This window comes from Haliotis rufescens, unplaced genomic scaffold (genome assembly GCF_023055435.1).
Source record: "Haliotis rufescens isolate VD_foot unplaced genomic scaffold, xgHalRufe1.0.p SCAF_3, whole genome shotgun sequence".
Taxonomy (NCBI): Eukaryota; Metazoa; Mollusca; class Gastropoda; order Lepetellida; family Haliotidae; genus Haliotis; species Haliotis rufescens.
The window spans coordinates 44,352,150-44,376,321 of record NW_025964001.1 but is presented as its reverse complement, the minus strand read 5'-3'; the positions used below and the strand labels follow the sequence as shown (position 1 = coordinate 44,376,321).

At 38.5% G+C, this 24,172-nt stretch overlaps 1 protein-coding gene across 3 annotated transcripts in view; it reads right to left on the bottom strand.

Annotated features, from left to right (window-relative positions):
• Positions 1 to 7,789: 7,789 nt before the first annotated feature.
• LOC124124111 overlaps positions 7,790 to 24,172 on the bottom strand; it is a 31,722-nt gene continuing 15,339 nt past the window's right edge. For 2 of the 3 annotated variants that reach the window (XM_048402993.1, XM_048402995.1), the window contains 16 exons: positions 22,706 to 24,148; positions 21,743 to 22,071; positions 21,263 to 21,478; positions 20,753 to 21,063; positions 19,714 to 19,828; positions 19,273 to 19,455; positions 18,045 to 18,735; positions 17,225 to 17,442; positions 16,912 to 17,076; positions 15,991 to 16,234; positions 15,424 to 15,694; positions 14,388 to 14,537; positions 13,895 to 14,174; positions 13,212 to 13,280; positions 10,802 to 10,997; positions 7,790 to 10,622 (listed from right to left, as the gene is read on the bottom strand). In XM_048402993.1, coding sequence (XP_048258950.1) covers positions 8,968 to 10,622; positions 10,802 to 10,997; positions 13,212 to 13,280; positions 13,895 to 14,174; positions 14,388 to 14,537; positions 15,424 to 15,694; positions 15,991 to 16,234; positions 16,912 to 17,076; positions 17,225 to 17,442; positions 18,045 to 18,735; positions 19,273 to 19,455; positions 19,714 to 19,828; positions 20,753 to 21,063; positions 21,263 to 21,478; positions 21,743 to 22,071; positions 22,706 to 24,148 — 6,536 coding nt within the window. In that variant the 3' untranslated portion in view covers positions 7,790 to 8,967. The remainder of the gene's footprint in view (positions 10,623 to 10,801; positions 10,998 to 13,211; positions 13,281 to 13,894; positions 14,175 to 14,387; positions 14,538 to 15,423; positions 15,695 to 15,990; positions 16,235 to 16,911; positions 17,077 to 17,224; positions 17,443 to 18,044; positions 18,736 to 19,272; positions 19,456 to 19,713; positions 19,829 to 20,752; positions 21,064 to 21,262; positions 21,479 to 21,742; positions 22,072 to 22,705; positions 24,149 to 24,172) is intronic. The other variant, XM_048402994.1, reaches the window with a different exon arrangement.

The window sequence follows — 24,172 nt, the reverse complement described above, 5'->3', positions numbered from 1 at the left end:
CCAAGTATACATTACTGGAAATTTACATGCATGGTCAAATGCACAGGGAAAGTCTCGCTTCTTCATCGTCTTGTTAACATTCTGCGCTCGAAACAACCAAAATGAAAAGATCAGAGATCTTTAATACGAGAGAGCCGAGCCGAAACTTGACAACAATTGGACACCTGCTGAAGGTAACAGCTCTGAGTACAATAATCGATGCATCTTACATGCTATTATGTCAACTCAAACTGTAAGTTGATACCAGACTAAGTGAAATGGTGGTGATAATTACGAATAAATTTAATTACGAGTAATTTCGGCGAAGAAACTGGTATGGTGAAAGATGATCTACAATCACGAACAGATACGGGCAGGCATTTTTTCGAAAAAAATAAATTATACCCTTACTCGGAAAAAAGAACTTGCCACAAAAAATACATTGTTGCAATGTGTTTTTCTTCACAAAAAATCAGGCTCATAGTTTTAAATAAAAAAAATATATCTGGTTTTGTAGGTATACCTGAGAAAATATCTATCTCGATATAAAATCCCATATGCCTACTGGGAAGGGATTGCTCTTTAGCGTTTGACCATTGCATTTAAGAAAGAAGAAAGAGTGGTGCCGAAATTGATGTTTGCGGACTTGTCACGTACGTCCGGTGCGCCCTGACCCGAATCTGTGGTTACGCAATATAACGCTCTCCTTTATGCTTGTAAAGTGATTGCAGCTGCACTTGACTAGCGGCAATAGGAACGAGATGTATTGTGCCTCGCAACTTGCCAATATAACGAATTCCTCTGTTAAGGTGAATTTATGGAATATAGAAGAAAACGTATCGAGAAATATATGCACTTTAATAATGCTATTGACAGGATACAACACAGTGTTCATGTAACACAATAAGTCAATCAAGCCTACACTCAGTTTGCTTTGCTTTGGATAAAACTGAAGCTAATAAGAAGAGGGCACGTTCGTCAGTTGGCAACAGAAAAAATAATTCCCACAGCAAGCCGCACTGGTCATTTGAACTTAAGGAACGGTGAGATGAATGCAATCTGGAACGGCAATTCAGACGTTGCAAGGAATGGAGCCAGAGATGTAGCCTACAAGAACAATATTATCTTCAAAGAAGACTGTTTGATAGACTCAACAATATACGCGTGCTTACTAATTGATAGAACATAATTTGCATAAGCGAAAATACACTGAGTTGAATTTCCATATTATCAATGTAAAATCATAAACCTCAATTAAATCTGAAAGCGTGCATTCCTTGACAGTTCACTCCCATGATGACTATTCCGTGACGACTATTCCCATTACGACTACTTAAGAAAAGAAGGAGGTAAAATTAGCCTACCTGGAATAATTGACGACGCCAGTCTCCACCTATACTCTTCCCATGTATAAAAGATCAATATCGACTGAGAGTTGTTGTTATTTTCGATGTATGATTTATTCTTATATTCTTCTTTTTTCCCAACAATCACAGAGAATACCTAACCGAGGAACATGTTTAGGTATTCACAATAGCAACAAAAATGTTAGTGGATAATACAACGAAAGCTATGTCTGCATTATAAAAGAAAGCACGAAATATTAACTTGCCTCTTTATTGAATGTTTTCAGCATTTTTAATGTATGGTTCATGATCAGAAACGTAGGGATTTGAAAAAACAAATTTATTCAAAGAGTACATTTAACCATTTAACATTTCTTACAATTTACAGCTGGTCCTTGTTACTCAACACCAATTTTCATGGCCTTCTGTCAATTTGCAAGAGGACAGCTGTATGTTAAACTGTAACGACACATTATCACATGTAACAAACATGATAATACCAAAATTAACAAACAGTTTGAACCAGTATATCACCCTCACTGGACCCCATATTGATGATATTAATAAACTCCCATGAATTTGATTGGCGAAAGAAATATTTGTGATTGTGAACTTACTGAATTGTTTGATAACCTGTTTACATGTTCTGCACACTGGCTGGCCTCTTTATTTGTTGGTTTGTTGTTTAACGCCGAACTCAGCAATATTCCAGCTATATGACGACGGTCTGTAAATAATCGAGCCTGGACCAGACAATTCAGTGATTGACATCATGAGCACCGATCCACGCAATTAGGATAGATGACATGCATCAACCAAGTCAGCGATCCCGATCCCGTTAGTCGCCTCTCACGACAAGCAAAGTCGCATTTTACGGCAAGCATGGGTTGCTGAAGAGCTATTCTATCCCGGCTCTTCACGGGTCGTCTGTCGGTCTACATGCATATGTACTCACAGTCACACATACGTGTTACTTCGCGTCTCAAACAGAAATTTGAATGAGGAGTTCCAATAGATATATTTACAGCATCACAAGTGAAACTATGTGCAATATCCAATGACATCAGCGAGGCATGATTCCTGATATTAACGAAGCCCGTCGAAGGTTGCCCGGTAAATGAATTTTGACATGTGTTTGTAAGCGCATAATATATTTAGCGTGAAATCAATCATTGATACTGTTTTGGCGCTTGTTTGAACAGATGCTACTTATCACATTAAAGTTGAATGTATTTGGGAATTAATATTACAGTAATGTAAGGCTGAGATATTGGTAAACATAATCAAACTAAACAAAGCGTGTTGAGCACGAAAAACAACAACAACACGATTTTGTCTCTATTTTTAGTCTCCACATTTGAAATCGGGGTACACTTGGACAGTCAAGCTTTTAATGATGGAGAGGTCTTCAGAAACATTTTGAAAGACACAAACAGCATGATTTATGTTCAAATACCTGCAAGCCAGTTAAAAGTTAAGAAGACGGTTGCAAAATGAACCACTGAAGCATACGTGGAAATTCGGTTATCAATTGAATTTCAGACAAGTTTCGTCATCTTCCGTCCTAACGATACATAAATACACTGACGTGCTTCAGTGGCTTATTCGTTCTTCATCCTCGAGTAAGCCTATTTCGCTGAAGTATCCAATTCAACAACAAAGTATACGTGTGGAAAAAAATGTGAAGATTTTAAATTTTGATGAATGTTTGGTATGAAGATATAGTGTAAAGTAAAACATTGATTGCCTGTTTTGTGCGACACCAATTGCCATCGAATAAACTGAGTTTGTGACATAGGAAAGCAGTGAGGACAAGTTTACAAATATCTGACCATACACACAAACGATAGCTTATCATATGAACATAATATAATCAACTTGAAATACTTTTATATAAGTGAACAGTACATATTGTATTAAATACAAATAAAGAACAAAATTGAGAATGAGATTTCTTATTTTATCTCATATGAGAAGGTAATTCTGAAAGTACAGGGAAAAATAAATTCAAGAATTATACCGAACCCTTGTCGAAGGGTAACTTCAATAAATTGTGAATTAGACTGTACTGTACAAGATTCGAGAACATCGAAACAATACTAAAACTCGCCATCATTATTTAATGCGACAATGTATCTTTTTCTTAATTATACGTAAATTTTACATCTATGTCTATATTACTAGGTTACGAAGGTATGTGAATGTTTAATATTTACAATGATTAAAAACCCACATAGTACGAATAAAATAACATAATAGATAAATAAAGTAATAATCTTTACCCTTAATGCCCCCCAGATTACAACCACACCATGTGCAATAGCGAACTGAAACATCAAAAATATATAATGTCTAAACACGCAAGCATGTATCAATTTGTAGATGTTTGATATCATAATTCTTAAAAACAATGCAACGTTAGCATAATCCCCATAGTGTGAGATAAATACTTTGTCCTAGTTCCATGTAAGTGACAAAATTAATACAAGTTGAAATCATAAGAGCTGACTTAACGATTGCTGGGTGACTGCACAATTCCTGATAAAGAACAACATTTTGCTTATACAATGAAAAATTAGAACGATCCGGAACATAACAACCTGGACTTAATTATATGGTACATGACAACAGAATACACCTTAATTAACATGAATATGATACACTTTAGTTATCAAGAGGATAACACACACAGTCAGTTATCTGGAAGATAACAAACACCTTCGTTATTATACTCATTTTTTTTACACTTTTTGTGAACAGTGACAATAATGTTTGTTTAGCATTTAACACCCAACATTGGATATCGACATCGTCACCAAAATTTAGTATCCATTGGTTGTTCAGTCAACACAAAAATAATCAACCCTGTCTAAAAAGGACCCCAACATGACGTGACAATCGCTACTTTTGTTTGCAATGACACTATTGTCCACAGATGTTATATATACAAACAATAGTTAAACATTGCCACAAATTATGTATTAGACCAATTATTTGGAATTGAGTATCATATCATATCATCATCTTTATCACCATCATCATTTTCGAGTGAATGAAGATTACAATACATATTCTCATCAACAGGATCACTGTTCAACAATGTGGTACTAAATTTTCAACAATTACAAAACAGGGTTCCACCAATCACACGATGGTGCACATCGCACTAATGATGAAATCACTAAATGTCAAGAGAAACATAAGTCTTTCACGAATCAATAAGTCAGCCAGTTAAACAGTTAAAGTATCACTGGCTGATTCGTTGATATTTCACTGTCTAGGGTCAGTTTGAGTCGGATTTGAATTTTGAGGGAGTTGATGAGTTCGTCCATCTGTGATTGTAGGGTATTCTTGAATATTTTCTCATCTCGTGTTTTGATTAATACCTGAGGCCATCGCTGGTCCATGTACGTATGTATGTATAAAGGTATTTTATAGCTATTTCCTTTTACGTAAGCTTCATCTCTCACTCCTACTCCTGATTGTCTTATCAGCAGTATCGTGTGCGCAAACCTAGGGGTGACGTTAAAACTTTCAAATGTCCCTTTTTGTCACGCCACAGCCGAGGGAAGACTTTCTTGCTCCCTCGACTGAACATCAATTTATAGTGACGCCATTTATATCTTTTACAGGTATGCATCCTCATCTATCTGCTTTCTTCATGCTGAGCTAGTCAATAGAATAGGTAACGCGATCGTAGATCTAAATCTAAATAAAAAATGTAATCAATTGTGAATATCCTACTCGGTCAAAGGCATCGCGTTGCACAAGATTACTAATTCAAACACTAGGTTAAGGCACCATCCCGTAAGTAAGATTATTAGTGAAAGGTATGATTCAGTTCCATTTCTACCATGTATATATTATATTTATAGTTTTACACAAAATATCATTAAATGCTACTTTTTAATGTTGTGACGTCACACCTAACGAGTGCCGCCAAAAGCATCCATTGTTACATTCAATGTATTTAAAGTAACAGCGTTCGAATATTGTATTTAGCTATTCTATTCAACGTAATTGTATTAAAATACTGCATTTTAGCAATATATTACAATATCAAATTATTATATGCTAAATTCTTGTATTTTCTGGACTTTTTGTCACGCCACAGCCGAGAGAAGACCTTCTTGCTCCCTCGACTGAACATCAAATGATATTGATGCCATTTATATCTTTCACAGATAATAAATCGTGTTTCACCATCTTCACCGCCCCTGTCCACTTAATTACATCGTCGGCAAGAACTCGCGACAAAAGGTAGAGCCACAACATCATTGACAACGTCATCACAACATCAGCATCAACACGGCCGATTTCATCCCCTTCATCTACATCGAAGTCGTTATCGTCCACGTGATCATCGTCATCAACCATGACACCTATATCACCTGAATCATCTTCAAAGACTTTTTAAGTACATACTTTGACATTTCGAATGGTTATATAATCATAAATCTACATTGTCAAGCTGTGACAATTTATATTAATACTGTGATATTCAAGGACATTATATTCAGGCAAGTTTGCATCGTGTTGTCTCCACATGTACTTGTGTTATTATCGTATCCCAATTGCGTGGGTCGATGCTTATGATGTCAATCGTCTAGATCTGGCGCTCGGCATTAAGGGGTTAAAGCAAGGACTAGTCGGCTCGGAGTCTGAGTAGGGTATTCATGTTAAACTGCGGCATGGCATCTCAGTGGGCTTAAGACTATAAATCGGCATCAGTCCGGACTAGTACAAGCAGCCACACACACACACGTGCATGCACGTCGCTATATAAGTGCAATAATCTTGGACGCGACGTTAAACCCAATTTCACCTCACCTATGATGTCAATCACTGGATTGTCTGGTCCTGACTCGTTTTTCACAGACTGCCGTCGTATAGCTGGAATAGTATGGCGTTAACATTAACTTGCTGCTGTATAATGTGAACAATATACGTATCAAATACTAGTAAATAAGACACCCGATTCAGATAGAAAACAAGTCTCATTTATAAATAAAATGTTTGAATGTATAGATTGTATAGATATCATATCTTTCACGTATAGACGGCATCTTTTATACAGGGAAACGCCTTGATGTGACTGGAATACTGTTCACAGCGGCGTAAAACCTTCACTCAATCCTTCATATAGAGAACAAACATGTCTCATATAGATGGCCAAATCGTCACATAGAGAGCTACGACTGTCCCATAAAGAATCCTAATGTATTCCAAAGATATGTTTTCCAAGATGTCCCGAATCTCTGTTCGTTCTATTTCACTTAACCAACCTTAAAAGTGGACGATATCGTGTATTGCTTCGAGTGTCACCTTTCTCACCCGTCCATGTGGAGGTGTAGAGTATTTCAATGGATCCTAACTGTACATAACGTCGACTAAATGCACAAAATATTTTTCTAAAATTACGATTTTGACGGCGATCGGCAAATCTTTTGACTTCTTTTGACGACAAATTCAAACAGCTAACTCTCCACATGACTAAATATTGGTTGCAATAAAAGACTTCGAACGGCAATATATTATATTTGGTGTTGTGGTCTTAGAAGTTTACACTATAAATATGCATACCATTATGGGCAGTGGCCGGATTTCAGTACCAGTTAAGACACCTCTTGCTAACATAAGGATAAAACGAACACTGATTTGACGCATGCGTGCCTTCTTATGCATCTTGTGTACTGTTTTTCTACTGTTCAGTGATATTACAAATCAGACAATGAGAATTAGTTTGTCCTACATATAAAAGCCTGGTCGCTTACAACGTGCATTCATTTACCCGGGAGAAATGTGTCTCTGCAATTGATTTACACCTGATGGAATCTTATCCCATGTCTATATTTGGGTTTGCAGTTGTCAGGTTTTCTTTTTTACCATGAAGCAACCCATGCTTGCCATAAGAGGTGACTATGCTTGCGGTATGGGGCGACTAACGGGATCGGGTGGTCAAGCTCGCTGACATGGTTGATGCATGCAATTGTGTCCCAGTTGCGTAAATCGATGCTCATGATGTCCATCACTGGATTGTCTGGTCCAGACTCGATTATTTACAGACCCTTGTCATGTAGCTGAAATATTACTGAGGGCAGCGTTTAACAACAAACACAATCAATACCATACATATTTATTTAGAAACGTTATGATATTACCTTGGTTAGGGGCTGGAGAGAACGCGGAAGTAATATGCTCTAAGTTTGTGGTCAAGTATTCTAGATAGATCGAATTCAGCTTGTATGGCCCCTGTAACAGATGTCTCTATGGCGAGATTATCCTGTCTCTCTATAGTGGGTAATTACTGTTTAATGTCAAGTTATGAACCAATGTTTTGTTTTTCGTGTTTTAATTTGCACGAGTACAAGTAATTCATAATTGTAAGTACTTAATGAATTAACACAGGTGAAACAGTAAATGGAGGACATTGCACTTCAGAAAAAGAAATATCAACACAAGTACAAGTTGTGACATTTTATTCATAAACAGCAAGGTAAATCAAATCGTTTATTAAATCCAGTTCAGGCAAATGAAGCAATAACACTCATTCAAAAACTTAAACCAACATCTATTATGACCACTCGGTAGGAAAAATAAACTTCGTCAACCACAATTTATTCTGCTTTCATTTCGTATATCAACTGATGACTGATATGGTTGAAATCAAGGGAATTGTAATGATGCCCCTACCTTTACTTACACCCTGTCGAAGGTATAGTGCACGAGAACAAATTCATGTATGTTTGTTATCTGTCAGGGACCAACCATTTGGTATTCGGGAGGAGGGTGGGTGCTGGGATTTTATGGGAAAAACATGTCCAAGAAATTGCTTCAAACAATAGAAGTTATTACGTTTCAGCCTGTTGAGAAAAAGAGATAACACAGAGATAACATTGTTGCTAGGTCAGTTTTGGTTATAAGAAAATAACTGGTTTTGCAGCTGAAGCTGAAAAGTATCTTGTCTCAATACAAAATCCAACGTCACATCATACATTATGAGATGTGCAACATAAAATACATACTGAAACGTTTCAGTATCAAATAACATGGTTATGGATATTTGAATAATGAAAAACCAAGACACGGAAGGACCTTTCAGCTGTAAATGTGGGTTAAATCACAATGACATTGATACATGAAACTGTAACTACGTTTGGTAATCAAACACGAATGAAACAAGTTAATATATATGAATACGGGTAAAACAATGTCCTACTCCAGTAGTATTTACATGATCAAATTACACCGCTGTGGACCTTCAGCGTGATGACGTCGCGTGTGAACGTTACGAGGAAGTTTCAGCATATGTCGGAACGGAGATCCTATGATTTTATAGCCCATTAGTACCCACATGTACTCAGTTCATACTGCACAGAACGTTCGATACCTTTCAACGTCAACCGTTCTACATCTCTGTGGTTGTGATTTATTTCTGCGCGCTTCTGTCAACTTAAGCGTTAAAAAAAAGTCATACTCGGTTTTTTACCTATGCATGTACCCACAGAATATACAAAATACTACACAGATACTCCACACCTAAGTAAGAAGATAAAAGACAAAATGTACCCAGATAATTAACAATATCAAAATCACCGATGCAAAACAAAACGTTCATGGAATGACAACATTGAGTTAACAATTAAATAGGAACTGAAAATGAAGCCAAAAGCGAGGCTCCAAGTAACAAGGACATGGCGGCAGGAATCACACCACGCCCTGCCACAGGTGAGTCTGGTGTGGAAGCAATATTTGTGCCAGTAGTGAATGGTTTTGATGTTGATAATGATGATGTTTCTTCACGAGAAATGTGTGTGGGTGAAGCAGAAGTTAGGCCTCTTGTGTCGTTAGAAACACGGGCTGATGGCGTAGTAGGACCTGTTTTCGATGTTATATCTTTAGTCATGGTGATAGAAGGTGTGCTCTCTGTAGATACTAATGTAGATACCGTTATGGTTATGTTCTTACTTGCTGAATTAATAGGAATACCATTGTCGAATGCAAGAATTGTGATGTTGAAGCTGTCCCCGTCTATTAGAGGAACTATATTTCTAACAACCCCGGATTGCCCATCAACAGAAAATGTTTTACCATTTTCAATGCTGTATGATACATTATTCATGTCTAGATCTGTTGCTTTCGCGGTCAGGATATCACTGTTTGGCTCACGGGGTGATATTTCTAAAGTGTGTGGTATATTTTGAAATACTGGTGGATATATATTTTTCGGACCAAACACAGCATTATAAACAGATACGTTAGACTGGTGGTTATTGTTAGCAAACAGATGGAAGTAAAATGTGTTCTCATAATAAGAAGTAAGCCAAGAATTCTGAGGAATAAGTATATTCTTACCATCATCTTTAGTAACTTTAAGCAGTGATTCTGATGACAAATCTCGCGTTATGTTATTGATGACCCGAGCATATACCCACGACTCATTTACTTTTGGAACCAAGATCTCAACATACATATATTTCTTCCTTCCTCTGAACTCCTCCTTTGTTTTAGAAAATCCAATTGCTGATACAGAATCTACTGGATATGAATAAAACCCATTAGAGCTGTCATAGAGTCTGTCGGGAAGATTGTCCTTGTCAACAACGTCATTGACAAGAAAATCATCCAAGCCATCTGCACCTATGCTATCAATTCTAACCTGATGAATCATGTCATGGTAAGATATAGATTCAAACACAGACAGCTGGGAATCACCCAGTGGATTTATATTTTCAAATGTGGCCGAATAGTTGTAAAACCTGCCCTTAAGTGTTGACGTCATCCACCATCGAGCTGTTTTGGTCTCGCGGCTGACGATGTCACCAAAGTCAACAGTTAGTGATGGTTGAATGGATTCCATCCCTAGTTGTGCCCTGGTGATTTTAAACGACACAAGCAATCCTTTTTCATTTTCTATGATTTCTGGTTGCCCAGAGGATATTTTTACCTGTCGTGCAATCCCATTACCCTTATTAGTTACCATTACTGCAAGGGGGAACGGAACCACGGGTTCCACTTGGGTCGTCATAGGGTCATCGCCTTGCACATACTTTTCATGGAAGTAGGCAAGTGTTAGACTTGGATTTGGCGTCACAGTTATTGTGTCTGGTAGAAGCGGGACGTTGAATTCCTTGTCAGCCACAAAATATGATAGAGTTCCTCCAACATCATAGTTGACATCCTCATCCACAGCTGCACCTGTGTAAGCTACAATCAACCAGTCAGCTGAACCCTTGACCCCGTTGGCTAATGTTCCAGTTCCAGACACGTTACTGATCCCCTCTAACTTTGGCTGACCTGTTTTGAAAAGACAAGCACAATCGCCCAATGATAATGTGAAACAAAATCAATGAATATTTGAAAACTACTGTTGTATTTCTTTCCTTATTCATCTTTAAGATGCTATTAATGTTATTACCTAAACCATGTTGTACAATAAACATGAGATTTACAAAACTGACTTCACGTAATCTTACCAATAGAGAAAAGGTTATTTTTAAGAGATCCATTTCCCCCTGTTCTAGTTATGAAAATGTCCACGTCAATCTTTTCCAGAGATCCTTCTTCGCCATTTTCTATTTCTAATCGAGCCTGGAAAGCATCCCTGGTCAGGACAAGGTCCTGTGTAATCCGTATTCGCACTTTAGCGCAAATTCCTTCTTCTGGTTTTGCCTTAAGAACGAAAAGTACAACGGTTAATCAATAAGAAACATGCTTTACAAGAGGATCAGAAGAAAACAAATCCCCTCGGCCCCCATAGATTCTATTGAACAAATCTTCGGACTGTTACTTAAAGTCCAGCCTGATGAGATAATTTCTGTCTGATATGTCTGTCCGAAAACAAGAGTAGTTATTGAACTTTCAAAACAATAAAATGGAAGGTACACGCCAATATAAAGAGAGTGAAAGTCAAACTTGATGCCATGGAAACGGATGAAATATAATTTCAAAAAGTCCCTAAATAGCAAGAGGCACCAGATGACAACCTGGTTCCCATCTGTGCAAAGTTTCATGAAAGAATACATATTTGTTTTAGAGATATGATCCGGACAAACACACCACTATGAACAGAATCAAACTTGCCATGGCATTTTTCAATATTTCTCAATACCAAAAGGCACCACTTTAGCCCCCGATTAATACATGTACTAAGGATGAGAAATATTGAATAGTGCTTTTAGTTCTTTCCCGGAAACAACACCTACCTCTGTGTCAGCTAAGTCAAACGTATATGCCTCAAGGTGACGCCTAGCATATAATCCAACCAAATAGTGTTCACCAAACAAAACACAAGGGTATAACTAGAAACACATTACTACCACCTAGTCTACGGAGAATAGTCAGTCTCGATTTAACGCTGACACAGATTCCACACTGGGTGAGAGTCGAAATAGCGCCCAAAACAAGAAGTAAAAGAGTACTGTCAGAAAGCAAGACACAACATTAACTCCTTAAGACCTTTAGGATTAAATAGCAATGATCTTCATCCAATTGCGAGTGTGACAATATGGCTCAGAATGATACTCAAAACCAGGCTCTATGAACGTGAATTACTTTTTTACATCAATGGTCAACGTGCACGCCGATTTGTTCGAGGGTTCACAAAGATATTATGACCGCATTGTACAGGGTATTGATAAAATGTCTCCATTATTGAGAATCTTGGACAACTACTGCATATGTTGATAAATGTAAACTTTTTTCTTATATCGATTCTACCCTATGTTTGTAGATGTGTTAACCCATGGCAAGTTTGTGTAAGGTGTGCAGATTGATAGTGCATTAAGTTATGTGTAATAAGTAACATCTAATCACGGATCAAACTTCGAAATTCAAGGCATAGTTCATTTGGAGCAGCAAACTGAAGCACTATTGTTCACCACTGCACCACAGCTATATGTTCTGCTGTGGGGTGGATGCAGTTCCGGTCTAATTACAGCGAGGCAGCGTATACGCTGGGTAGCCATGTCCACGGTCCTTCAGAAGTCGAGTTATAAAATAAAAACCAACAACACTTTAACTCCCGACCTACAACACTCACAATAAAAAGCAACTGGCAATCGAGAAAAGCAACCTCCTTGTGGCAAGAGCCGGGTAATACTGTAAGCTTTTCCTTACACTCATGTTTCCATGTTGTCTGTGCTTCTGTTTGAACTATTATGTTATGATGCAATATATACACGATGTTTTTCGTTGAATAAATACATTTGGGAGATAAACATACTGTGTTTTCTATGAAGAGCTAGGTTACCTGTAGATGTAACGGCGCTAAATTTAATTTTGAACCGAACGCTTTGAAAACATAGAATCCAGTGTGTTTGATATGCCTACCGACAATGACTGAAAAGAACTATTCTATAAAATATTACCTTCCACTGTTTTAATCAGAGGGGGTTTATTGTGATTTGACAACCGCTGTCTGACCAATCAGAATCGAGTAATTTCCAAAATCATGATAGAATATCACGTATATTCACCTCTCCACGCGCTGATTCACATTTTCAATACATGTATAACACGACATTTTCAGTCAAAAGACCACATATTCCATATAACAAGCACATAGCAATTTCTCACACTTTGCCATTTACAAAATGTGGTCACACTGAATCAGGTCTCAATCACGACTTTATGGAATTGTGTCTTCAAAATTGCTAAACGTAAATATATTACTACATAAGCGACCCAAATAACCCCGGTCGGGTATGGAGCGATCTGGGGATTTTAAAAATACCGCGATACGATAAGCCATGAAACCCTGCGGTATTATCTTCTATGATTTTCGAACTAGGTGTGGTTTTATGACAAACCTAAACCTGATCTAGATTTCTCATAACAAAAAAAGATTACCTGCTGAACAAGACTTGTTAAATAATTTTTACTCACCTCTTGGACACTCTTCTTGTATTCTGTCATTGTGTAACCAAAATATTGGAAAACACTTGAAAATCCTCTCTGAAACAATACAAGGAAAATACATTAGGAGAAGGTCCGACGACACCTCCAGAGTTTCTGATCAGCAACTCAAGCATCAGGACTTTTCTCTTAGACCAGCACAGATGAGTTTTGTATCTTGAAAACGAACTTTGCCGAATGTACAAAACACAGGCCGCGCTACTATATTGTGGATATTTATACACCAGCTCGTTTCTGAGAGTCATAGCATCTACAGCAACCAAAGGGAGTACCATCGAAGGATGTTTTGTTTTGTGTTGGTTGTCGTTTGTTAAAATCGAACTCTCCGAATCGCCATTGTAAAGAAATGAAGCGGAATTGTTTTAGAACGGTGTCATCTGATTGATTCAAGAAGCAACGCAATCTAATGTCCAAGAGCTTGGATGGACACATTCACTTAAGTTTACAATGGGATCAAATTTATATATCTTATTTAAAATTTCTATTCGTCCACACACCTTACCACATTGTATAGTTATGTGCCATGAGAGACACAATAGCGATTTCTCTGTGAGATGCCAAGTAAACTTGCATTTAAATTGAGCTATATTCATAAATATTTTGGATAAAAACGAAGAGCTATTTGAAAGAATGTACAAATGAAGTATAACTACCTCTTTAACGGTCCTTGTATTTTCAATGAAGGTGTCTCCAAGGGTCCTCACATCTTTCAGTGACATAACATTTGATTGTGGCGGACCTGATATTCCGTCTATCCACGAAGAAAATGTGTTGTTCCATCGTTGTAGAAATGTATTTAATATAGTTCGATTGTCTTCAACCACCAAAAGTAATATGATGTCAACCTCACTGGAATCCAGGAGGTACTGTGACGGGCTGTTTTCGGACACTCCTTTAAAGAAGGCCTGTTTCCACTCGCCTTTAATGTCAACACTGGAATATATGATCACATTTATGCTGATATGAAATACCAATACCAGTGCCAATATAAAAAAAACTCTCAATATAAAGACATCAACAATGATCTTGCAGTAACTTGCATGCTGAAATATATGGAGACATCAGGAGAGTTCTTGCGATTACGTTTATGCTGAGATTACTAAACACCTAAATAGAGACTTGATGTAAGTTCTTGAAACAACTTACACACTGAGATTACCAAATATCTCAACTGAAACATCAACAAAGTTCTTGAGATAGTTTCTGGACCTCTCCACTTCAAGCACAAGCTCGGAGTTGACCTCTCGCCGCCTTCGTCCACTGCTCTTACAAGTTCGCGAGAGACCGTCAAGGCAGCTGGAATGAAAGCCCAATAGTATCACGTTGGTGGATGAATGAAGTGAATATTGCCTGACGCCGCAGTAAACATTATTAGAGCAATAGCATGGCAGTGTATAAATAATTGACTTCGAACAAGGCAAACCAGTGGCTGACAGCCGGGGCAACGATAAATGAAGTCTCAGAGCCTGATTGCAGTTCCAGTTTAGTCTTGTCTTACAATAAGCAAAGTCTTTTTTCTGTTGTGGTGTTTACTTGTACCCTGTAACAAAGAAACAATATCCGGACGAATGTTTTGTTTGTCTTCCTTTACACTTGAAATATTGATTTCCGTGTACTTTCACAAATTGTACCGAGAAAGCTTGTTCCTGTTCGTAAATTCCGATTATAATTACTGAAAACAATTATAGATTTATGTGTACTTTTTCTGTGTGCAACACTGAGCGACTGATGTCAGTTAACTAATACTATGCCATTGGGAAGTGAATATAACCAAAATGGCGAGTTTGGAATCATTGGAATGACAGTTGGTGAGCCTCAGAATGGTATGAAGGAATGGGATTGTGTATCTGAGTTGTCTTCTTCAGGATATATATATAGTTGCTGGGACGTTTGACTTGTCTATGTCAGAAATATGTTTGAGTTCAAGCGATCATTTCACAACGTTTAACGACAGCCAGCGTTCTTGTCTCTGTCACTTGTCTTTCGTCACTGTCAGCAATATCTGATCTAAAATACGATGGCGGCCTGCAATGATGTTTGTCTGGACCAGACAAATCAGTGGTTGATATCATAAGCAATACCCCATGCCGAGATTGACCAACCAATCCACAGTCGTCTCTTACGACAAGAATAGATTCCTGGGGTCTATTCTAACCACGAACCACCATGTATGTATACTTACTTGAGATATTTAAAAAGAAAGGGACAGACGGGACACGAAAGCCCAAATCCACAATCTAGTGCATAACTTGCTACTGTTGTGGCAACAGAGACTGCAGATGATGACTTGTCGATTTTAGAGATGTCATAAAGATCCAATAAGCACCCAACTCCTGGTATCAGCTCAAAAGGGAGTCGAAGAAGTGGTTTATAGCAGTTGTCGATGAGCCCCTTTATACAGTCACAGGGTACATTGGTGCCCACATACCCACGAAGACGGTACCCACCTCCTGCTAAAAAACATTAAAAATATAACATAGCGTTTATTCAATGTCTTGCTTTGGCATGAATATGTCAGTGAATGAAAGCATGATCACAGATAGAAAGAAATATGAAAACACATTAGATTTTGAGTTACGTTTCTTGGTTTGACAGCGTCATGCCCTTGCTCAGAGTTTCACTAAGGTGATACACATGAAAGCCATGTATAACATTAGACTGTGCTCCCATATCAAACTGACCCATCGCGACATGACTGAAACACTTGCCAAAGAGGCGTCTAACCAAACTCGCTCATTCATAACGGTACCTCCAGACACTTGTCCTCTTATTCTGCGGCCCCTACCACCACATGATGCAGGAGGCTGACCTGGATACTGTCGTGTTAATCTCACGGACGCACTATTTGTTCTTACTGATCCACACGTATAGTCATAGAGCACGATAAAACCACACACTGTTGGTGAGGAACGTTTGCTTATCTTCTTTGGCAGCACATCGATAGGAACAATTATGCTCGTGTTCGCATCCAAATTTCCGAGCGGGTCGACAACCTGGAATATGAACATTGCAATTAATGAAATGCCGATGGTCTCTGAATGACCAACAACATAATATTAAAATATTTCGAAAGTATAAGGGGAAACCTTTTCTTTAAAATAGTAGATCTTCACTCCGCGGTTCCGTGTTAGTGTTCCCACATGTGTAAAATGCGTGAGCTCAATTACTGATTCCATCACTTCCATTGTTCCAAAAACGGAGATAGGATTAAGCGATTTATCCCTGTCAAGCACTTATTGTAGAACTATTCCTCTAAGTAATTCTTGATTGATGTAGACATGCACTGTTTCTAATAACAGTGATTATTTACGGGGCGTCCTAAAATAAACGAGGCACGGGTGGCCTAGCCGTCAAAAGAGCAGGAATTTGGAGTGCAGATGTGTGTCCCTTAGGTTTGCGAGGATGATACGATCGTTGGCTCAAATCCAATACTGGCCCTGGTTATGATTTTTTGTTTGTCAGCACCTGGTCGGGTCGAGGGATTTACAAATGTGGTAAATGTCTAAGACCTATATCACTTGATATAACTGACATCCCGTTCAAGGCGACATTATTAGCAACTTACTCCTCACTATGTCTCGTTTTTGTAAATGACAAGTCATACCATGCTGCCTGTGTATGGTCTTCTTAACATTTGATTGATATATATGTTAATCCCATCAGTATTTACCTGCACAAAGCGTAAAGTTGGATGGTTTGGTAGTGAAAACCTCACATTGTCTGCACGAATAAAGCCATGGTTGGTCAGAGTGAACACCATTCTTGTTAACCGTCCTTCTTCGTACGGAATAAAGTTGACAGAAGCAGGTTCTACGGTGACAACAGGCATAGGAACCTGTAACAGACAGTATACAAATAGCTCCTGACTTTTGATTTACGTTATCAAAACATATATATAAGATCTGCACGTTCTATTTGATCATGAAGCAATATATTGGTACCAGTCTTGATTTTACGATGATTGATACTGTATATGCATGTACCCTTGTTTCAAATGTTGACTCTAGTGTAATGGTGTACTTGTCCTCGAAGGTTGTCTTTGTGACAGACCACGTGTATGTTACTGCTGTACGTTGTAAAAAGACTCTGTATGTCGAGGTACTGCCGTCCACAACGATGATGACAGACTTTGATGTGTGGTTGGCTGCTTCAACTTGCAGTGTATACCGGTCTGCATGGATCCCATCAAAGTTTGAAATGCCTGTGGAAAAAAGGTTAAATTGTAAATAATACCAACAGTCACTTTTAGAAGTATCAATATACTAATGTGAGTTACATACATACACCTATTGCCATGATATTTAGGAAAGCGAAGTATAACTATTTGTATAATATGCACAACAATGATGATTTAAAAAAAAATATTTAAGTCATCATTATTAGCATTTGTCGATCCAGGACGAGGGTCAATAAACATGTGGTTTCACTTTCCAGTGTTTTTTAACCATTTAAAATCAAGTGTTATTGATACGTTCAGTGGGATATAGGGGCGCGGGTGGCCCAGTCGTCTAAGGCGCCGCGATTCGCTATGCAGAGTTGCGTCCCTTGGGCACGCCCGAATCCCGGTTCGCCCCGATTATGTTTCTAGGTTTGTCAGCACTATACCCGTGCTCGTGGGTTTCACCGAAGTGGTAAACGTCTGAGACCTGCATCACTTCAGGCTTTCCTCACACATTAAGCTGACACGCCGCGACATAACTGGAATATTGTAAAAAGCGCCGTTAAGCCCAACTCACTCACTCACTCACTTCAGTGGGATACAAAGTTGAATGATTCTTCACTGTACTACATAAGGAATGATACCTGTTTCATTTGTGATGAAAGTCTTGCTAAACATTCTCCGTGGCTGTTTCAGGGTCACCACGGCCTCAGCTAACAGTGGTTTATCGGCTGCAAAGTAGGTGTACTCATCCTCCACAATCACCTGGATGTCATGGCGGTCATCAGAAGTTATATAGAATGTGAATGTCAGCGTAGACGAAGAATCGTTAGAGATGATCAACAAGGTACCATCCGTTTCACCTAGCTGTCTGTCCATGGGCACGGTGTAGACCAAAACCACTGTCGCTGTTTCTCCTGGTTCTAGATCCATCCTCTCAGAGGAAGAAGAACGTCGTTTAGATATGGCTGCCACTTTCAAAAGTAATCCACTGGGAATTTGAACATTGACATCTCTAGCTGTTGCTTCACCGGTGTTTGTAACATTAATGTTAATAATTGTTTGTTTTCCTCTTGCAGCAGCTATCTTGATGTTAGATGGAGATAACTTGAGAAGGGGTCGTCGGATTTTCAGATTTAGTTGCACTCTTAATACTGTCCTTGTGCCCCGCACACTGCGTACCACTACATACAACTCTGTTTGTAAGGGCAGCTTCTGTTCAATGATGATATCAAATGGTACACTGGACAATGAAGGCAACACTGTGATATTACTTGTGCGTTGTTCACCGAAGTACACCCATGCAGAATCAACACTGTAGGAATAACTCTGAATCTGAAATGTTAATTCGTTTTATTTTAAGTCCACGCACTATTCCATAAATTATAGTGACGAGTAGATAAGAGGTGCACATATTAAGAAGTCATGATGCTGGGATTGAGGATTCTTGTATTCTGTGAGAACCCTCTGTCATGTACGTCTCTGACCCGTGAAGATCCGGGTAGAGAATAGGTGTTCAGCAACTCATGCGTGCAGTAAAAGGTGACTAACGGGATCGGCTGGTCAGACTCACTGGCTTGGTTGATGCATGTCAACGAATCCCAGTTGGGTACATCGATGCCAAATGAAGTCAGTCACTAGATTGTTTAGTCCTGATTCGATCATTTACAGCCACCGTCCAATAGTTGGAATATTTCTGAGTGCGGCGTTAAACAAACCCCAAAACAAGTATCTCTGTTTGCATGTGAGGCATATTTTCAACGCAACAATTTCCAAAAATATTCTTTTGCATGGTAACAATTCAGGGGTATTCTATTTTGAGGCCATATTTTCAATTCCACTGAACCTAATAACATGTAAATGTCAACATACCGTCGCAGAAATGTTATCCAGTGAGCCGAAGCCATTATTTGTAAGATTTGCAACCGCAGGAAATGTGGCTGTTGGCGTGTCAAGGTAAGCTGTAAGTGACACAACCTTAGGGTCACAGATCATGCTTTGGACTCGCCACTTCTTTTGCTCCAGAAACTCGGTATCAGCCGGATGACGTGCGCTCTTCAAATATCAAAGATTGCATATAGTGACAGTTAACGCATTGACATTATCTCGAAACCATTAGACACAAACATCTTTAGAAATACACGTGAATGATCATAAACAAAAGTTAAAACATTAGCAATTCAATAAAAAAACCTCAGATATACCGAATATATATCTTCAGATCAACTACTTACATGATTTATTCAATCAGAATACAATATATTTATTGCTAATAATCCGATAAGTTATAAATGCTGTAACATCTTTACATACCACACTGAATTCGCCACTGTCGTCTGGCTGGGGATAATAGATGACGTCAAACAGGAAAGGTGATGTGTCCTCAGCATGGGTCTCTAGGTCACGTGTAAGCTCTTTATTTCTAATCCTACATTTAAATAGTGCATAATTATTCAAATGCCGGGATACTGCTTGGGAAAATATGGATATTGGTTGAAAATACACGATACTTATATCTATACAACGTTGATATAGTTCTGAGAATGAAACAAAATATGACATTTGATCTTATCTGAAACGCACCACATGGGCTACTCACATTAAGAATATTTTGTTTAAATTAGGTTTTGGATATGTATGGTTAACACAAGATGTTGGCAATTTAAAGGTATTATATTCATCTTTTTAAGCAAAGATTATTTGATAACCTTCAACAATCATGGTGTAGTTCTATCAATAGTATATCTGATACCTTTTATTATAAACATTTTAAATCCCTGTTGAATGTAGAAAAATATCTTACACTCCCCATACCAGTATATCTGAGAATATGTATGACTCGTTTCAGATGTAGCAAGTTTAACCTTGCAATTGACTTGGGGAGATACACAAATGTCCCATACACTGAACGATTATGTAAATATTGTATAGAAAATGGTATATCTTTTATTGAAGATGAATTTCATGTTTTACTTGTATGTGAGCGTTATTCAGCCCTAAGAAATATGTATCTTAAACAGTATATCAAGTTTCAAACTGTAACATCTTTTACTGACATTATTTCATCAGAAAACTTTGATGTTGTATATAACACATGTTTATATCTATATAAAGTCCAACGGCTAAGAGAAACTTAAATCGACTACTTCCTTGGCATGCGTAGTTCATGCAATCAACCATTGTCTGTATTATGGGCCTATGGCCTTCTTACTGAATAAACTGTCTGAAACGCGTTCAAGTTTACTTAATAAATGGACAATTGTAGGAATGCTTTGAATAAATGAATGTCAAATTGAATTATTGTTACCCTTTTAAAACATTTGACTCACTTGCCATATATAAATACACTTACTGGACTTTAATTACTGCTGAAGTGAGATTCCAGGTGCTTCCAGACACATCAAGATGTCCAGATATAAGGATCTGTGTCGGGTATGCCAAAGTCCCAGAGGGGGTCAGACTGTCAACAACAGCACTGTAGGACAGCGGAATTGACAACAACCACTGGACATCGTCGTGCCCAACAATATTCTGTGCTCGAACTTTGATGACATACGGAGTAGATCTACCATTGGCAGAGATCCAAGTAATGTTTCCAGTGTCCTGATCGATCGTCATTCCCAGCGGAGATGAAATCAACTTCCAGCGAATTGTATGGCTACCCTGGCAACATATACGTTTACATTGCATGTGATGATCTTGTAAATGCTATATTGTTGCATGTAATCATTTCCTTGTCACTTTTATAATAATAATAAACACTAATGATAATACGTTTCATAAGAAGAAAAGATTTAAAAATACATGTATTTTCGTTCAGATGTCGTCTTGGTGTACTAAAAGGTGTCTACAGTAATCATACCTGCACAAGAGACATCATTTGCTTGTAGGTCTGGCCCTCAGTCAACTGTGAGTCATTTATGGCACTGACAACTGGCGGTTCGGCCTCTACCGAACATGAATCTCCTGTCCAAGGGAGAGTACACGTGCATTGTCCAAACAGGCATTGACCATGAGGTGGACTGTCTGTACTGCCACAAGCCGTTGTTGGACATTGCACAACAAATGTGTAAGAAACCTATTATTGAAGGAAAATGATGTCAGATCGGAGCTATAAGAACAATAAATTGGACACACGTTTGAACCAAAGCTAAGGAAGTAACATAAAAACATCAATTCTGAGCAGACTTAAAAGCATATTGATTTAGGCATTATCATATAATCTTAATCTAGCAAAATACAATTAAAGTGTATTGCCTTAAAATATATAAACTAAATGAAATAAGCTGCCTAACATGTTACAATGATTTAGTGAAACTTTCAAGCTCTTCAAATGCATTACCTTATTGCTTGTGAAGTGCACTCCGTCTGAACTTATCTCAACATGTACCGTTCTTTGGCTTAGTTTAGGTGAAGTACACGTGAGATGTTGTCGGCTAATCCTCGTTGCAGCTACGGTTGCTGCTCCAAACTTGCATTTGTAATTGCTGGTGTTTGAGAACTTGAAGTTATGTCCCCTTATATGGACAGGCGTTCCTCCCACGTCTGGTCCTGCATCAGGGGACACGCTCAGTACAGTTGGTAGAGGCAGGCAATCTGGTCCGTAGAATGTTTCACTGCATTGGGCACAGAGGTTGCCAGTCCAATTAGAACTCTCACAAATACAGGTTCCTTCAACAAACGGAAACAGTGTTGCTGTTCAACCAAAGGTTACATAAACCTAGAAGTTTGTTGATCCACACAATTTTGCTGCGAACAGTTTTGTCCAAATCAAAGGGGTATTCGATGGCTTTTCTATTGATGCTTGAGGTCACAAGGTACAACACTTTGGTCAGAATGGACAAGTAAAACTTGAATGTCATACAAGCAAAACATAATTTATTATATGATGGAAAATGGTAACTGGCAAAATGATCAAACTCGTTAAATATTGTTTATGTCAGTCGATTTTTAATCAAATACATTGATGCCTCTGATGGTAATTAAAGGCGGGAGATCAAAATGTGTCTTTAGTATATGCCGGTAGTGAGGGTCATAATGTAGTTTTAAACCTATATCACTGCCATTGTATCCAGTATTACAGTTTGTTCATAACATGTGGTCTACATATATACAGTCGAACCCTCCCTGTGCTGAACTTGGATGTGTCGAATTCCAGGTAGTCTCGAACTCATTTGGGAGTCCCTAGTATCCAAATTAAGCATTAACACTCCCGTGATGTGTTGAATCGCGGATAATTCGAGTTCGACACAACGATGTTCGATTGTATGTAGTAAATTGAAAAACAAAGGCTGCTTTAACGTACCTGTTTGTGTATCACATGAGCCATGTAGACACTTAGGACATGGTGCACAGTTTCGACCCCATGTGTTTGGTGCACAGGACTCACATGATTTTCCTCTATATTGGGAAAGACAAGTACATTTATCCGGCTCTCCACAGAACCCTCTCCCAGAACAGTTATTGGTCAGGTAGCAGGTAGCAACAGCACACGCGTTCCCAGTCCATCCATCAGCACACTCGCAGAGGTTGGGTCCGACACACCTTCCACCATTACATTCACTGAGGTCTGAACAGTCAAACTCAGTACAGTCCGCCCCCTTCCATCCACTGAAACAGCTACATCCATTTGGTCGAACACATTCTCCTTTGCCACTGCAATTGCTCACTTGTGAACAGTCAAATGCCTGGTTTACTGATATTGGTAGATGTATCACATTCAAGAGCCTTGGATCAGCAGATCGTTCCACAATTTTATCTTGGACCAAAACTTCGTCAGTCGTCCCCCACCAGTTGTAGGTAGCATTTATATAGCCACTGCCCAGTTTAGTAACTTTCAACTCATAGTCAGAACTTGGATTATCGAAAATGTTCTCAGATAATGTATAATTTTCTAGATGAAGAATGAGTGTCCCTTCAGTAAAAGTTGATTGTGATATCTGGTTAAACAAGAAGGATCCACTTGAGATTTTAAACGCTGATAAAGAAAATGCGCACAGACCAGATACATGACTGATTAGGTTGGATCTGACTGATAATGCTAAAGTTTGACTGCTCCATGATCCCTTCTTCAAGTCTATTTCAAATAAACATTTTGAATATGACGTGGCATTGTTTGCCTTGTTGTCCGTAACCAATACCTCACTAAAACCGGTGGTGACAATTGCAACAGTGGAATGACCTCTGAACGTATTTGAACTCATAATAACTTTTTTTCTGTCATCCCGGGCAGCTTTTCCAACCGCTGAAATTTGAGCTGATCCATAATTGTTGTCGAAGATGCAATCGCCCACTGTTATGTTTGAGTAGCCTTTATAGTATCTTGATGATATCAGGCGAATTGCAGGCTTGTTATTATGATCACGAAGAAAGCTGTTACTTAGCCTAATATGGTGATTTCCACTGAAAGAGTCCATGTTCACGTAAACACCATATTCCCCATTGTTGGATATGTCCATTTCCTCCAGGAAAATACTTCCTGTTTCGCCATTATGGTAAATTCCGCTCAAGGCATTGTTGTGCACAAATCCATTACGTAACAGTAATGCATTTGAGTGGATCGTGATACCATAGCTTTTACTTTTAATAATAGCAGTTCGCCCCAGGTTCACCATTGTTACACCAGACCCAATCGTCATCCCAGATCTCCCTGTGTGAGCGATACTGCAGTCAGACAGTGTCATGTTGTCTGTATAGGTCACCAAGCCGTTAAGTGATCCAGTTATATTGACATTTCGTAAAATGATCCCTGAAATGAAAAATCCTATTTAGC